Source organism: Heteronotia binoei, chromosome 5 (genome assembly GCF_032191835.1).
Source record: "Heteronotia binoei isolate CCM8104 ecotype False Entrance Well chromosome 5, APGP_CSIRO_Hbin_v1, whole genome shotgun sequence".
NCBI classification, from domain to species: domain Eukaryota; kingdom Metazoa; phylum Chordata; class Lepidosauria; order Squamata; family Gekkonidae; genus Heteronotia; species Heteronotia binoei.
In genome coordinates this window covers 14,983,753-15,000,407 of record NC_083227.1, presented here as the reverse complement: position 1 = coordinate 15,000,407, position 16,655 = coordinate 14,983,753, and the positions used below count along the sequence as shown (strand labels likewise).

The following is a 16,655-nucleotide window of genomic DNA, read 5'->3' as shown; positions in this document are numbered from 1 at the left end:
AACAATAGTGTGATTAACAGACATTCCCACATTTTGACATGTTACTGTTTTATTGGTTTCTCATGCTCATGCTGCCCAGATCAAAGGTTTGCTCGATTTGTTAATTTTACTATTCCGTCACTGGATTTTAAATTTGTGCCATTTTGCATTCTAAAAAAACTGCCTACCGGCTACATGTAGCTCCGCTCACTGTACCTGATTCCTTGTCTGATGAAGTGCGCTTAGAGCACACGAAAGCTTCTGTTCTGAATAAAACTTGGTTGGTCTTAAAGGTGCCTCTCGACTCCTACTTTGTTCTACATCTTGAAGGAAAGTAAACCGTTTCTGTTCGGCTTTCTCAAAATCTGTTGCCGATATCATGACCTGGACCTAAAATCTGTTGCAGATGTTATGACAGGGCATGAGCAGTCTGTCCCAGGGGCTACATCTACACATCAGTTGGAACACGGGACAAAATGATTCTGAAGGGCTTAACCATTTCAGATATCTTCTCCACAGGCCAAACATATTAGACGATAGCTCTGTCCCTGCAGCTAGCAGAGGGGAGGGGACAGAGGGGCACCCAGCCACTCCCGGTTAGAGAAGGGGGGCTGCCTGGATGGACACAAGTAGGGGAAGACAGTGAATCCCCAGGAAGATGGCAGATGGCAGAGGGGTGGGGAAACACTGGCTAAACTGCATGGCATGTTAGGGCAGGAGATTTAGCCTGAATGACTCCTCCCTTCCTGATCACAAATGGATCTCCTTTCTGGGCCTCCATATGACTCAATGATATTCCTGAGCAGTCTGGTTAGTATAGATAAAAGGAAGTCCTTCTTCACCCAAAGGGTGATTAACACGTGAAATTCACGGCCACCGGAGAGGGTGGTGGCTAAAGGCATAGCCAGCTTCAAGCGGGGATTGGATAAAAATATGGAGCAGAGGTCCATCAGTGGATATTAGCCACAGCATATTGTTGGAACTCTCTGTTTGGGACAGTGATGCTCTGTATTCTTGCTGCTTGTGGGGGGGGGGGCAACAGTGGGAGGGCTTCTAGTATCCTGGCCCCACCGATGGACCTCCTGGTGGCACCTGGGGTTTTTGACCACTGTGTGACACAGAGTGTTGGACTGGATGGGTCATTGGCCTGATCCGACATGGCTTCTCTTATGTTCTTAGGTGACACAGAGTGTTGGAATGAAGGGCCATTGGCCTGATCCAACATGGCTTCTCTTATGTTCTTATTCTCACTGGGGCTCAGAATTTATTTCTATCTGCAAAATTCAGATTCTACCTCTCTGCCTCTCCCACCCCCCAAGGGGCCACCAAAACACCTAACAATGTAAAACTTATTTAACCAGGGGTCATTATGTAGAAAAAGAGGTGCCAGAACTCATTAGCATAACTAATTTGCATCTGCCACACACCCCTGACATCACTGGAAGGTGTATTCAATTATATCAGCTCAGCATCTACCTTAAAATGCTTCTTGATTTAGAATTGTCCTAACAAAACCTGACTCCCACCATACTTTTAAAATCGCTTTCACCTATGTGGCTCTAGTGTCATGAGAAAGATTTCCATCTCTCTGCTTTAGATGGTTTGGTTGTTTTCCCATTTTGATGGAGGAAAACATTAGAGTTCAGCAAAATTATCACAGAGGGTTTGTATAATATAGTGGGTTCAAAGCATTGCAGAGACGAGATCATAGTGAGGACAGCTCTTTATTAAGGAAAGCATGGTGAAGGCTGCACCCAACAAAGGTTGACTAATGGCCTGTGGGCCAAACCTATATGCAACTCTACTCTCCCGCGCTAGCCTGCCATTGGTTCATTCAAACAGGATACAGGACGACCTTGACAGGCTGGAAAACTGGGCTAAAATCAATAAAATGTATTTTAACGGGGATAAATGTAAAGTTCTGCATTTAGGTAGGAAAAATCCCACGCATGGTTATAGGATGGGGGAGACTTGTCTTAGCAGTAGTATGTGCAAAAAGGATCTAGGGGTCTTAGTGGATCATACGCCAAACATGAGTCAACAGTGTGATGCGGTGGCTAAAAAGGCAAATGCAATTTTGGACTGTATCATCAGAAGTATGGTGTCCAGTTCACTTGAAGTGATGGTATCGCTTTACTCTGCTCTGGTAAGGCTTCACCTGGAGTCTTGTGTTCAGTTTTGGGCACCACATTTTAAGAAGGATATAGACAAGCTGGAATGGGTTCAGAGGAGGGAGACGAAGATGGTGAGGGGTCTGGAGACCAAGTCCTATGAGGAAAGGTTGAAGGAGCTGGGGATGTTTAGCCTGGAGAGGAGGTGGCTGAGAGGTGATATGATCACCATCTTCAAGTGCTTGAAGGGCTGTCATATAGAGGATGGTGTGGAATTGTTTTCTGTGGCCCCAGAAGGTAGGACCAGAACCAAGGGGTTGAAATTAAATCAAAAGAGTTTCCGGCTCAACATTAGGAAGAACATCCTGACCGTTAGAGCAATTCCTCAGTGGAACAGGCTTCTGAGTTGGTGGGCTCTCCTTCCTTGGAGGTTTTTCAACAGAGGCTAGATGGCCATCTGACAGCAATGAAGATCCTGTGAATTTAGGGGGAAGGTGTTTGTGAGTTTCCTGCATTGTGCAGGGGGTCGGACTAGATGACCCTAGGGGTCCCTTCCAACTCTATGATTCTATGATTCTAAACAGGCAGGAGTCTGCGATGAAGTGCAGAGTGGCAGGTATTTGGATCCCACTGCCTGTTGTTATACAGTCCCCAAGCTCGGCTTTCCTGGCTCCCATGAGCTGGCAGGAAGTACATACTTTAAGGCACATAGATAACAGTTTGAACAATGGAACCCAGAAACAAAATAATGGGGGGGATGGTGACGGTAAGAAAGAACACAATAAAATGTAGAGGTTCCAGAGCTCCGCTCCTGTGAGCTCCTGCCCAAAATGAGGCCTTTTAAAGAAAAGGCCTATTTAAGAAGAAAAAAAATTGCACCTTGAAAAGCCCCCGCCCAGTTTTAAAAGCACAGGAGAGCAGCATCCCACTCATCCATTTAAGATCTTCCCCCTCTCCTAGGGTCCCCAGGTCCCCATAGTCGCTGGCACGGAATTGGGGGTGGGGTGAGATTGCTCAATTCCAGGTTGAGAAAGTCTTAAGAACATAAGAGAAGCCATGTTGGATCGGGCCAATGGCCCATCCAGTCCCAACACTCTGTCTCACATAAGAACATAATAGAAGCCCTGTTGGATCAGGCCAATGGCCCATCCAGTCCAACACTCTGTGTCACAGAAGAACATAAGAGAAGCCATGTTGGATCAGGCCAGTGGCCCATCCAGTCTAACACTCTGTCTCACATAAGAACATAATAGAAGCCCTGTTGGATCAGGCCAATGGCCCGTCCAGTCCAACACTCTGTGTCACAGAAGAACATAAGAGAAGCCATGTTGGATCAGACCAATGGCCCATACAGTCCAACACTCTGTGTCACATAAGAACATAAGAGAAACCATGTTGGATCAGGCCAATGGCCCATCCAATCCAACACTCTGTGTCACATAAGAGAAGCCCTGTTGGATCAGGCCAATGGCCCATCCAGTCCAATACTCTGGGCGTTTTCGCACTGACCTTCAAGTGGCGCGAGCACCCTCTTCACACCGGAGGATCTGCGCGGATTTCGCACAAGAAGCGCCGGAGCACCCAAAACAGCCGGCGACTTCCGTCGCGAAACCCGCTCAAACGTTTTCCTGCTTCTTGGCGGTTTCCGTCCAACACTCTGTGTCACAGAAGAACATAAGAGAAGCCATGTTGGATCAGACCAATGGCCCATACAGTCCAACACTCTGTGTCACATAAGAACATAAGAGAAACCATGTTGGATCAGGCCAATGGCCCATCCAATCCAACACTCTGTGTCACATAAGAAAAGCCCTGATGGATCAGGCCAATGGCCCATCCAGTCCAACACTCTGTGTCACATAAGAACATAAGAGAAGCCGTGTTGGATCAGGCCAATGGCCCATCCAGTCCAACACTCCGTGTCACATAAGAACATAAGAGAAGCCGTGTTGGATCAGGCCAGTGGTCCATCCAGTCCAACACTCTGTGTCACATAAGAACATAAGAGAAGCCGTGTTGGATCAGGCCAATGGCCCATCCAGTCCAACACTCTGTGTCACATAAGAGAAGCCCTGTTGGATCACGCCAAAGTCCCTTCAGTCCAACACTCTGTGTCACATAAGAACATAAGAGAAGCCATGTTGGATCAGGCCAATGCCCCATACAGTCACAACACTCTGTGTCACGTAAGAACATAAGAGAAGCCATGTTGGATCAGGCCAATGCCCCATCCATTCCAACACACTGTGTCACACAGTGGCTAATATATGTGTGTGTGTGTGTATACACACACACACATACATACACACCTATACACACACTCATATATATACTGGACCTCTGCTCCATATTTTTATCCAATCCCCTCTTCAAGCTGGCTATGCTTGTAGCCGCCGCCACCTCCTGTGGCAGTGAATTCCACGTGTTCATCACCCTTTGGGTGAAGAAGGACTTCCTTTAAGTCTTGGAGATTTTAAAGTCGAGAGGCAGGGACCTCCCATACAGCCCACCCTCCAAAACATCCATTTTCTTTTTCTCCAGGGGGAACGAATCTCTGCAGTCTGGAGATCAGCTGTCATTCCAGGAGATCCCCAGGTCCCACCTGGAAGCTGGCATCCCGCCTCCCGAGTCCCGCCCCGTGGCTTACTTCAAAGCAAACCTTCCCGGGATCCGGCTGAAGGGCTTTTCCCTGCTGTTGCATCTATGGGAAATCCCGTCCTGTTCTCTTTCGCCATTCAGAATCAAATCTCTCTCTCCGCCCCGCCCCCCCCAATGGAAAGGAGGCTTTCCTCTTCCGCTGCAGACCTCCCCGCTCCTCCTCTCTAGCAGTGTAACCCCTTGAGTGCTGCAGCCAAATGAAAAATGCGTCCTGTTGTCTCCAGTGGAGGTGCTTCGAGCGCAGCTGCCGTCTGCGTCGCGCTAGGCAGCTCCATGGGGCTGCTCTGGAGTAACTGCACGTGGTTGTGTGGTTCCTAGGCGGTTCAGTCAAACAGCTGCGGGAGAAATTGAGGCGGTGAACCAGGCCTGTAGCTACAAAGGGGCCTGTGGGGAGCTTGCCCTCCTGACTTCCTTTTGGGTGCCCTGGCCACCTCTCCCTCCACCTCCAAGGGTAAAAACTGAGAGGCTGGTGGTCACCCCCTACAATTTAAATTGCACAGGAGACCTACCCAGGAGCCGGCACTGCCCCTCCTATGCCATTTAAAGAGTCCTCAATTGGAGGTAGCAGGAGGAAAGGTCAGGCACCCTGAGTCAGAGAATGGGAGAAACCAACTCGTGGGATTCTGTGATTTTAGTATGGGATATCAACGTGGGGACAGGGCTAAACCAGGATTAAAGGTCTAGTGCGACATTGGTCAAGGAAATGAAGGCGAACTAGCAAAAAGCTCCAGCCAAGCGTTCCAAAGCAGGGCTTCCCATAATGCTCCTATTCAATTAGGCTGCCTTCTAGCCCACTGGTGGACCTCTTGATGGCACCTGGGTTTTTTGGCACTGTGTGACACAGAATGTCGGACTGGATGGGCCACTGGCCTGATCCAACATGGCTTCTCTTATGTTCTTATGTTACACAGAGTGTTGGACTGGATGGGCCACTGGCCTGATCCAACAGGGCTTCTTTTATGTTCTTATGTGACACAGAGTGTTGGACTGGATGGGCCATTGGCCTGATCCAACAGGGCTTCTCTTATGTGACACAGAGTGTTGGACTGGATGGGATATTGGCCTGATCCAACAGGGCTTCTCTTATGTTCTTATGTGACACAGAGTGTTGGACTGGATGGGCCATTGGCCTGATCCAACATGGCTTCTCTTATGTGACACAGAGCGTTGGACTGGATGGGCCATTGGCCTGATCCAACAGGGCTTCTCTTATGTGACACAGAGTGTTGGACTGGATGGGCCATTGGCCAATAAAAGGTGCCTAAAAGGCGAAGGGACTACCCTCTCGGCTTGGCTTCGCGAACGAAGATTTAAGAAGGGTGCAATAGTCCACGTCTGCTGCAGGCTCGCTGGTGGCTGACAAGACCAATGCGGGACAGGCAGGTCCGGCCACAGTGGCTCCAGGGAAAAGTCTGATTTAGGGTTGGTGCTGTAGCAGTGCGATTCTTCCTCAATCTCCTTTTGTCCTCAAGACCAGCTGTGCGTGCGTTCTCAAAAGAAGAGACAGCCTGGTGGATGGTGTGCCTCCATGCTTTGCGATCTGAGGCTAGGTCAGACCGCTGGTGATGGCTGATGCGACAGGTGCCAAGGGATTTCTTCAAGGAGTCCTTGTACCTCTTCTTTGGTGCACCTCTATTTCGATGGCCGGTGGAGAGTTCGCCATACAGGGCAGTCTTGGGAAGGTGGTGGTTTTCCATCCTAGAAATATGCCCTGCCCAGCGCAGCTGCGTCTTCAACAGCAGTGCCTCGATGCTGGTAACCTCCGCCCGCTTGAGAACTTCAGTGTTGGTCACAAAGTCACTCCAGTGGATGTTGAGGATGGTGCGAAGGCAGCGCTGATGAAAGCGCTCAAGGAGTTGCAGGTGATGACGGTATAAAACCCACGATTCGGAGCCGTAGATGAGGGTTGTCATCACAACCGCTTTGTAAACACCAGTGACTGGGATATTCACGGCAACCCAGTAGTACGGAGAGAAAATTTAGATGCATCGCAAGCAAAAAACCCGAAAATAGTATTCAAACAGCCGAAACAGACATTAAAGCATTTGAACCTATTGTGATTTGGCCTTCCTCCTTTCCTTCTGCCTGTTCCTATAAAAATTATATTCTGTAAATTATTCTAAGCATGAAGCAATTTCCTGTTAGAACATCAGGATTCCAGTTTGGTGTAGTGGTTAAGTGTGCGGACTCTTATCTGGGAGAACCAGCTTTGATTCCCTGCTCCTCCACTTGCACCTGCTTGGAATGACCTTGGGTCAGCCATAGCTCTGGCAGAGGTTATGCTTGAAAGGGCAGCTGCTGTGAGAGCCCTCTCAGCCCCACCCACCTCACAGGGTGTCTGTTGTGGGGGAGGAAGGGAAAGGAGATTGTAGGCAGCTCTGAGCCTCTGTCCTTGAAAGGGCAGCTGCTGTGATAGCTCTCTCCAGCCCCACCCACCTCACAGGGTGTCTGTTGTGGGGGAGGAAGGGAAAGGAGATCGTAGGCCGCTCTGAGCCTCTATCCTTGAAAGGGCAGCTACTATGAGAGCCCTCTCCAGCCCCACCCACCTCACAGGATGTCTGTTGTGGGGGAGGAAGGGAAAGGAGATTGTAGGCCGCTCTGAGCCTCTGTCCTTGAAAGGGTAGCTACTGTGATAGCCCTCTCCAGCCCCACCCACCTCACAGGGTGTCTGTTGTGGGGGAGGAAGGGAAAGGAGATTGTAGGCTGCTCTGAGACTGTCCTTGAAAGGGCAGGTGCTGTGAGAGCCCTCTCCAGCCCCACCCACCTCACAGGGTGTCTGTTGTGGGGGAGGAAGGGAAAGGAGATTGTGAGCCGCTCTGAGACTCTTCGGAGTGGAGGGTGGGATATAAATCCAATATCTTCTTCTTCTACTTTATGGTGTATTTATTTTTGTTATTTCTCTGTCGTCCTCACCCAGCATTTTTCAGGGACCCCAGCAAACTGCTCCGCGTCTCTCAGTTGTTTAAAGAGGCTATGGATAGAATCAGGGGTCGTTTTGCAGAAAAATAGGTGGTGGAGCTCATCCAGGGATTGTTATGCAGCTGCACCTGCTTTTCAATGGACACGGCGGGAGGAGGAGGGGGAACCCTCAGAAAGGTTCAGGAGCTGCACTTCTGTAAACTCCTGCTGAATCCCAGGCTTGGATAGAATGCTGCTGTGCTTTTATGCCTTATTGCTTGGACTTCTAATGTCTTCTAATGATAATAAGAGAATTGCCATCTGTAACACACGTATGAAGTGTAATAGAGCATTAGCGTTGTTATTTTCTTGTTATCTAGACCTGATGAGACAGTACTTAATAAGAAAGGTTGGAAAAGTCCCCTGTGCAAGCACCAGTCGTTTTCGACTCTGGGGTGACGTCACATCATGACGTTTTCACGGCAGACTTTTTTACGGGGTGGTTTGCCATTGCCTTCCCCAGTCATGTAATCTTTCCCTCCAGCAAGCTGGGGACTCATTTTACCGACCTCGGAAGGATGGAAGGCTGAGTCAGCCTGGAGCTGGCTACTTGAACCCAGCTTCCGCCGGGATCGAACTCAGGTCGTGAGCAGAGCTTAGGACTGCAGTACTGCAGCTTTACCACTCTGCACCGCAGGGCTCTTGAGACAGTACTCAATAGCTGATTATTTTTAGTTCATTGAATAAACCTTTAATTCATTTATTGTCTGCAGGGCCACCTTGAGAAAATGGTAAAGCTGGACTGGACAGTTGTTCAGCAGTTCAAGGAGGGCGAGCCAGGAAAAACAAGCTTGTGGGAATGGCAGGTATTCCTGACATAGTGGCAGCTCAAGGGGATCGAGGCCTCTTGCTCACAAGTATACCTATTGGCAGTACACTGTCTAAGGCTGGATTATGGGGTTGTTATTATGTGCAGTCAGGATGAACAGAATTATAGAGTCGGAAGGGACCTCTAAGGTCCTCTAATCCTACCCCCTGCACAATGCAGGAAATTCACAAATACCTCCCCAACACACACATATCCCCAGAGACCCTTGCTCCATGTGCAGAAGATACAAACAAAAAAAACACAAGGCACCAAGGCACTGTAAAAAAGGTAAAGGTAGTCCCCTGTGCAAGCACCAGTCATTTCCGACTCTGGGGCGATGTTGCTTTCACAACGTTTTCACGGCAGACTTTTCATGGGGTGGTTTGCCATTGCCTTCTCCAGTCATCTACACTTTCCCCCCCCAGCAACCTGGGTACTCATTTTACTGACCTTGGAAGGATGTAAAGCTGAGTCAACCTGGAGCCGGCTACTTGAACCAGCTTCCGCTGGGATTGAACTCAGGTCATGAGCAGAGGGCTCTGACTTCAGTACTGCAGCTTTACCACTCTGCGCCACAGGGCTCTTAAAAAATGGGTAGTCCCCTGTGCAAGCACTAGTCGTTTCGGACTCTAGGGTGACGTTGCTTTCACAATGTTTTCACGGCAGACTTTTTAATGGGGTGGTTTGCCATTGCCTTCCCCAGTCATCTACATGTTCCCCCCAGCAAGCTGGGTCCTCATTTGACCGACCTCGGAAGGATGGAAGGCAGAATCAACCTGGAGCCGGCTACCTGAACCAGCTTCCGCTGGGATTGAACTCAGGACACGGGGCTCAAGACTGTACAACACAACGAAATAGACCATACAAATTCCAACAAAGAATAACATATATTTTCTAACCTACAAGGTAATGTCACAATATTAACACGGTCCATGAACGGTGAGATACAATTTCAGTTCAATATAATATTCTACAGTCCCAGGAACCTAAAAGAGTAAAAAAAGAAGCCCTGCGCAATTCTTTACGTGTTCTTCTACAGGTGCCGCAGGAGCTTCTTTTGAACACGAGAAAAGCCTTCGCTGTGGAGAGCAGGTCCCCAAGCCCAACTCGCTATTCAAATGCAAGCAGTTTTGCATCTTCTTCAAGAGCTACGTTCTTTCTCTTAGGGTGAAAACAGATGGGCATTTTGGGGTGGATGGGAGGTGTACCAAGTTGGGACAGCTCAAAAAGAGCCGTCCTGAAGCCTCCACATGCTCCCCCGCAAGCCGTCCCCATCCTGTCAATGGGGCAACACCGGTGTATTCAGACAGCTGTTGCGCACCATTCCCATCAGCTTGGGTTTCCCCCCATACATTTTGGTAGTCATGCACACGCATATGTGCACACATGCACTCATGCATACCGAGGAGTTTTTATTTTTTTAAAAAAGCCGATGCAACTTGGTGGTTTTACACCACCAAGGTGCCTCGCTTGCACCCTTCCACTTCCTTCCAGACGCTAAGGAGGCGACTGGGATGCGGCTCAAAAATTTGCTACTACTTCGGAAGTGGTAGCTTTTTGAGTCGCACTGTGGAGGCCGGAGGACGGGGTGAGTGCCGGACAAGGATGGGCAGCAGATGTTTGTGTGTGGAAGGATTTTTTGGGTCAATTTCAAAAGCGTCTCTGAGTCAGCCCAAAGTGCCGGTCTGTAATCACCCTTTGGCCTTGGTCACGCAGCGTGCTGAGTTCGTGTTAACCTGACCCAGTTCTTTCCCAGCTATCTTTGTTCCCGATTTTAGTGATCAGACCACCATACCACAATTTGCATCACTCCAGGGTAAAATCGTCCTCTGTCTTCTACAGGATGGCACCGTACAGTTCTTCTCCCCCCCTCCCCAGTATTATGTGCATAAGCACATAAACGCTACCGCCGCATATGCGCATAGGGCAGGAAACATTTTATATGCAATTGTGCGCTTATGCACATATTGCTAACAAGTAAAAAAAATGGCAACCATAAACCGGATGTCCGAGGCTCCATTTGCTGTGGGACGGCCTTCAGACATCCATAAGTTGGTTAATATCACAGCAGAACTATCCAGGCAGAGAAAACTACGAGGTGAAACCGGACAACTTAGAAAACGCTGCATAGGAGCAGGTAACAAAACAATCTGGTTCAGAGAAGGATTTGGGGGGTGGGGGAACAACGATTGACTACCGGTAGGCAGATGTTGCCGTCTGATCATCCACTTTTAATCCGATGGGAAACAGCAGCGACATCTGATTAAACTGTGCCTCTGAATAGTCTCCCCAAAAAAAAGTCTTCTAGTGGAACGTCATATCCTCCAAAACTCACACAGAGCACATGCTTCACCAGTATCACTAGGACGTGGTGGTGACTACAAGCATAGACAGCTTCAAGAGGGGTTTGGATAAAAATATGGAGCAGAGGTCCATCAGTGGCTATTAGCCACAGCATATTATTGGAACTGTCTGTGGCAGTGATGCTCTGTATTCTTGGTGCTTGGGGGGGGGCAAAGTGGAAGGGCTTCTAGCCCCACTTGTGAACCTCTTGATGGCACTTGGATTTTTTTTTTTTGGCCACTGTGTGACACAGAATGTTGGACTGGATGGGCCATTGGCCTGATCCAACACGGCTTCTCTTATGTTCTTATTGGCCTCAAGAGAACAACCATGTCCCCTCTCAGCTTCCTCTTCTCCAGGTTGAACAGTCCCAAGACCCTTAGCTTTTCCTCATAGGGCTTGACTTCCAGCTTATCATAGAATGTTCAGAAGGGTTTGACCCAAACATGAAGAGTCTTATGAAGTCTTCCTGGGCAAGCTAGTTAATTTATTAGATGAGTGAGTCCAAGCAACACAGGACTATAGTAAAGCACCATCATAAAGGGGAAAAAAATATCATGCTAGATGACATTTCTAATGTTGGGACGACATCTAGTGGTCAAATAACAGTGCAGCAGAGTATTATTCCTGATGATGAAGTGGCCATTTAACGGTGGAGCGGCAAAGGAGATTTCTTTCAAAGAAGCGATAAGTGAACCATAAAAAGAATAACTGGGACATTTTTAAAAGGATTCTGTTGTTATTACAAGATACATTTTAACCTGCATTTTTGGACATGGGTTCAGACTTAGGTTCTGTGCCAGAAACTGCCTTGAAAAAGGCCCTCAGATGGATTGGAAGATTCCCCAAGTGGAATGTAAAATTTGGGGGTCGTTGATCAACCTATAGCCACAGCTCGTGTAAGATTCAAAGACTAGACTGAAGAAATGGCAGCACTTTTTTACTCTTATCGAAACAAAAGTTTCTGATTGGCAGAGATTTCTTGTACAGAAATGTTCAATGGTCACCAGGAGCCAACTTTAAAAGAAAGCTACCAGAAAGCTAATGATCCCCCCACCAGAGTTGAATGAGCACTGTTGTATAGAAAACTTTTTTATTGATTGTACTGATTCTTAGGCTTTCCCCCTATGTTTTCTCTGTCATCTCTTCCCCTCACCCCTTCCTAATTTTCCCTCCTTCCCCAGGAGCTGTATTATGCAACGCCTGGGACAGCTTGCATCGTCCGTTAGCTGTAGCATATAACTGACTGCAATATAGCAAATGTGTAACTCTTGCTTGATATCACACATATCCAGGGACTTGGGAAATTTCTTACCAAGTCAGTTCCCACATTTAATTATTTTCAGTTTTAAATGTTTATGTGCATACTGACACACTGATACATGTTAGCTGACATGTAATTTTAATTTATTGAAGATTTTGGTGTGTGTGTGCAGTCAACATGAGAAGTTAGCCATGGCCTCTATTTTTTCCACTGGCTGAGACTCCTCCCTTGGGAGGCGCTTGTTTCCCCAGGCTCTCTCAATCACACAGCAGAACTACTGAGCCAAGCTTCTCTTCCTTCTATTGGCTGAGGCTCCTCCCCTGGAGAAGGAAAGGACACAGCTTTCTTTGCCCAGTTCCCTGGATCCCGTGAGAGAAATACAAAGAAAGCACCTTTAAGACCAAAGAGTCCTAATGTTCTAAGCATGGTTTAAGTTTTTAAATATATATATATTTACTTGTGTTTGTCTGTATCCTTTATAAAGTTTATGCCTCTGCTACCTAATCTTAAATAGGTACACACATGGCCCAGCCCAACCCAACATGGTCTGGCCCAATGAGATCTCATTTATGTCAGATCTGGCCCTCATAACAAATGAGTTCGACACCCCTAGTGTACACCATAATTAATTATATTTTGATAATATTTATCTTTAAATTAGCTTGACTCGTTGAACAGTGCTCAGGTTTAAGGTTTGTCATCATGTATGTGAAGGAACTTTTCATCAGTAGGGTGCCAGAGAGTTTACTTGTGAGGCGACTTTACTACTGACACTACGTTAGTATTGCAAAAAAAAATGACAAATCAAATCTCAATTTTACGATTCACCATTAGATGCTCCTTGGTATTCAGATCAGGCCTCAGTATGATAATGTAGCATTTGGGGATGAAGATGCAGCCCAGTAATCCAGCGCTGGAGGCCAAGATGGAGAAGACCTGCACGGCTACCATGTATTTCCCCTTCGTGCTCAGGTAGGTGGGCACAAAGGACACCCACACACTACTAAAGACCAGCATGCTGAAGGTGATCAGCTTGGCCTCATTGAAGGCCCCAGGCAGCTTCCTGGCTAGGAAGGCCACCGTGAAAGAGATGGCCGCCAGGAAGCCCAGGTAGCCCAGGACACCATAAAACATGGCAACAGACCCTTCGTTGCATTGCAGTATGATCTGTCCATGAAGGGAGTTCATGTCAGACTCTGGGAAGGGGGGGAAGATGCCCAGCCAGACGACACAAAGGCCAGTTTGAATAGCAGAACACAAAATGGTGATAGAATTCGCCAGATTCTTCCCCAGCCATTTCCTCATCTTGTTTCCTGGCTTGGTGGCCATGAAGGCCACCACCACTGTGATGGTTTTGGCCAGCACAGAAGAGACGGCCACCGAGAAGATGATGCTGAAGGTGGTTTGTCGGAGAAGGCAGGTCACCTTCCTTGGCTGGCCAATGAATAGAAGGGAGGACAGAAAGGAAAGCAGGAGGGAGACGAGGAGAATGTAGGTGAGGTCACGATTGTTGGCTTTCACTATTGGAGTATGAAAGCATTTAACGAAGATGCCTAAAATTAGAATTGTGACTATGGATAAGAAGAGGACCAAGAATATGAGCACAATCCCCAAAGGCTCCTCATAAGATAGGAAAGTAATATGTTTGCGGATGCACAGAGTCTGGCCCATGTTGGGATGCTGATCTCCTGGGCACTTGGTACAACTTTCAGCATCTGGAAAGAAGAAGAGTCACGTCAGCATTAAGAACATCTCCTTCCTATCATAATGAATACATCATAACATCCCACAAACTGTGTTTACCAGGATGAGAAATTACAAGACAAAAAAACAAACAAACCCAGTACATTAATTAGACAAAAGTAAAGGACGGCAAGGAAGAACACCTAGTTTTGAAACAAAGTAAGAACAGAAGAAGAAGAAGAAGATGATGATATTGGATTTATATCCCGCCCTCCACTCCGAAGAGTCTCAGAGCGGCTCACAATCTCCTTTACCTTCCTCCCCCACAACAGACACCTTGTGAGGTGGGTGGGGCTGCAGAGGGCTCTCACAGCAGCTGCCCTTTCAAGGACAACCTTTGCCAGAGCTATGGCTGACCCAAAGCCATGCTAGCAGGTGCAAGTGGAGGAGTGGGGAATCAAACCCAGTTCTCCCAGATAAGAGTCCGCACACTTAACCACTACACCAAACATGCTCTCCATAACATAAGAGAAGAACATAAGAGAAGCCATGTTGGATCAGGCAAATGGCCCATCCAGTCCAACACTCTGTGTCACACAGTGGCCAAATATATATATATTAAAGATTTCAGGTTTTCACGGCTGGTAACATCATTAGGGTTTGTAGAATCTTTCGGGCTCAAGTGCCGTGTTCTACTGGAGAAAGTTTTTCTTCCAGACATTTCATTCTCAGCTGCGGAGAACATCCTCAGTGGCGTTGCCGCCGGAGCAGGCGCTCTGACCTTCTTGGCTGCTGTGCATTGAGTGAGGCCAGGGCTGCTGGAGAGCTGCTATTTCTAGGATGGAGGGGGTGTGGTGAAAGGGCAATTGGTTTGTGAATGTGCCCATTGTTTGGTGGGGCTTCCTGGAAGGGTAGTGATAAGGAAACTGGCTGTTGAATGTGACCATTGTTCTGTGTTAATTGCTGGGAGGGTTGGAAGGGGTGTGAAGATAAGGAAGATGGTTGTTGACAGTGCTGATTGTTCTGTGGAATGTGTTGGTTGTTCTGTGACTTTCTGCAATTTATAGTCTGTAGGGTGGATCCACCAATCTTGGTACCCAGCTCTGCAAAGTGTGTGGACTCTTATCTGGGAGAACCGGGTTTGATTCCCCACTCCTCCACTTGCACCTGCTGAAATGGCCTTGGGTCAGCCATAGCTCTGGCAGAGGTTGTCCTTGAAAGGGCAGCTGCTGTGAGAGCCCTCTCCAGCCCCACCCACCTCACAGGGTGTCTGTTGTGGGGGAGGAAGGGAAAGGAGATTGTAGGCTGCTCTGAGCTTCTGTCCTTGAAAAAGCAGCTGCTGTGAGAGCCCTCTCCAGCCCCACCCACCTCACAGGGTGTCTGTTGTGGGGGAGGAAGGGAAAGGAGATTGTGAGCCGCTCTGAGACTCTTCGGAGTGGAGAGCGGGATATAAACCCAATATCTTCTTCTTTCCTTCTTGCTGTTTTATTGTGGTCTTTCTTTCTTTCTTTCTGTTTCATTGTAAACTGTGAGACACCCTGAGCCTGCTTCAGCAGGAGGGGCAGGATATAAATCAAATAAACCTAATCTAATCTTTCTTAAGAGCCCCGTGGCGCAGAGTGGTAAAGCTGCAGTACTGCAGTTGGAGGCCTCTGCTCATGACCTGAGTTCGATCCCAGCGGAAGCTGGTTCAGGTAGCCGACTCCAGGTTGACTCAGCCTTCCATGGTCAGTAAAATGAGTCCCCAGCTTGCTGGGGGGAAAGCGTAAATGACTGGGGAAGGCAATGACAAACCACCCAGTAAAAAGTCTGCCGTGAAAATGTTGTAAAAGCAACGTCACCCCAGAGTCGAAAACGACTGGTGCTTGCACAGGGGTCTACCTTTACCTTTTTAACCTTCCTTACTCCCTCCCCTCAAAAAAAATACTTGTTTCTGGGCTTTATTGTTCAAGTCCCCTGTGAGAATTTTGCTGAACTCTTAAGATATGACAAACTTTCTAAAATTTCTCCCCACAAAAAATGGGAAAATAACTAAAATATATAAAGCAGACAGATGGAAATCTTCATCATGCCACTGTGGCCATATAGGAGAAAGTCATTTAAAACATATGCCGGGAGCAGTGTCCCCTCTAAGCTGAGTTAGCGTGAGCTAGCTCACAGATTTTGAGCCTCCAGCTCACACATTTTGGTCTTAGCTCAGGAAGGAGGACCCCAGGGCACACTCATTGATGCAGCAGCTCACCACTTTAATGCCAGTAACTCACACTTTTAATGCCAGTAGCTCACAAAGTACAATTTATGCTCACAAGACTTTGCAGCTTAGAGGGAACACTGGCTGGGAGTAAGGTTTTATTACGACAGTTATAATTCAAGAAGCATTTTAAGGTGGATGCTGAGCTGATATATTTTGGTACACCATCCGGTGACGTCAGGGGTGGGTGGCATATGCAAATGAGTTGTGCTAATGAGCGGTGGCACTTCTTTGTCTGCCAAATGACCCCTGATCATTCCTCCCCCCTTCTCTCCTTCGACTCAAAACTAGCGACAAGGCGTTAAGTTGCAAGAACACACACACACAAAAATCATAGCATTGAAAGGTGCCATAGAGGTCATCTAGTCCAACCCCCTGCTCAAGGCAGGATCAGCCCTAGAGCATCCCTGACAAGTGTTTGTCCAGCTGCTGCTTAAAGGCTGCTCGTGAGGATTGTGCTAACACTTGTGAGTGCACTGAGAGCATTTACAAGAAGAAGATATTGGATTTATATCCCGCCCTCCACTCCGAAGAGTCTCAGAGCGGCTCACAATCTCCTTTACCTTCCTCCCCCACAACAGACACCCTGTGAGGTGGGTG

At 47.9% G+C, this 16,655-nt stretch overlaps 2 protein-coding genes and 1 pseudogene across 2 annotated transcripts in view; 1 reads left to right on the top strand and 2 right to left on the bottom strand.

Moving 5' to 3' along the window:
• Positions 1-16,655, top strand: part of LOC132571738 (oocyte zinc finger protein XlCOF6-like) — a 317,052-nt pseudogene that overhangs the window by 197,286 nt on the left and 103,111 nt on the right.
• LOC132571055 (oocyte zinc finger protein XlCOF6-like) overlaps positions 1-16,655 on the bottom strand; it is a 74,435-nt gene that overhangs the window by 15,423 nt on the left and 42,357 nt on the right. The gene's annotated exons all lie outside the window — the stretch shown is intronic.
• Positions 12,926-16,655, bottom strand: part of LOC132570955 (zinc finger protein 585A-like) — a 28,913-nt gene continuing 25,183 nt past the window's right edge. The window contains exon 7 of the mRNA XM_060237590.1: positions 12,926-13,836. Coding sequence (XP_060093573.1) covers positions 12,926-13,836 — 911 coding nt within the window. The remainder of the gene's footprint in view (positions 13,837-16,655) is intronic.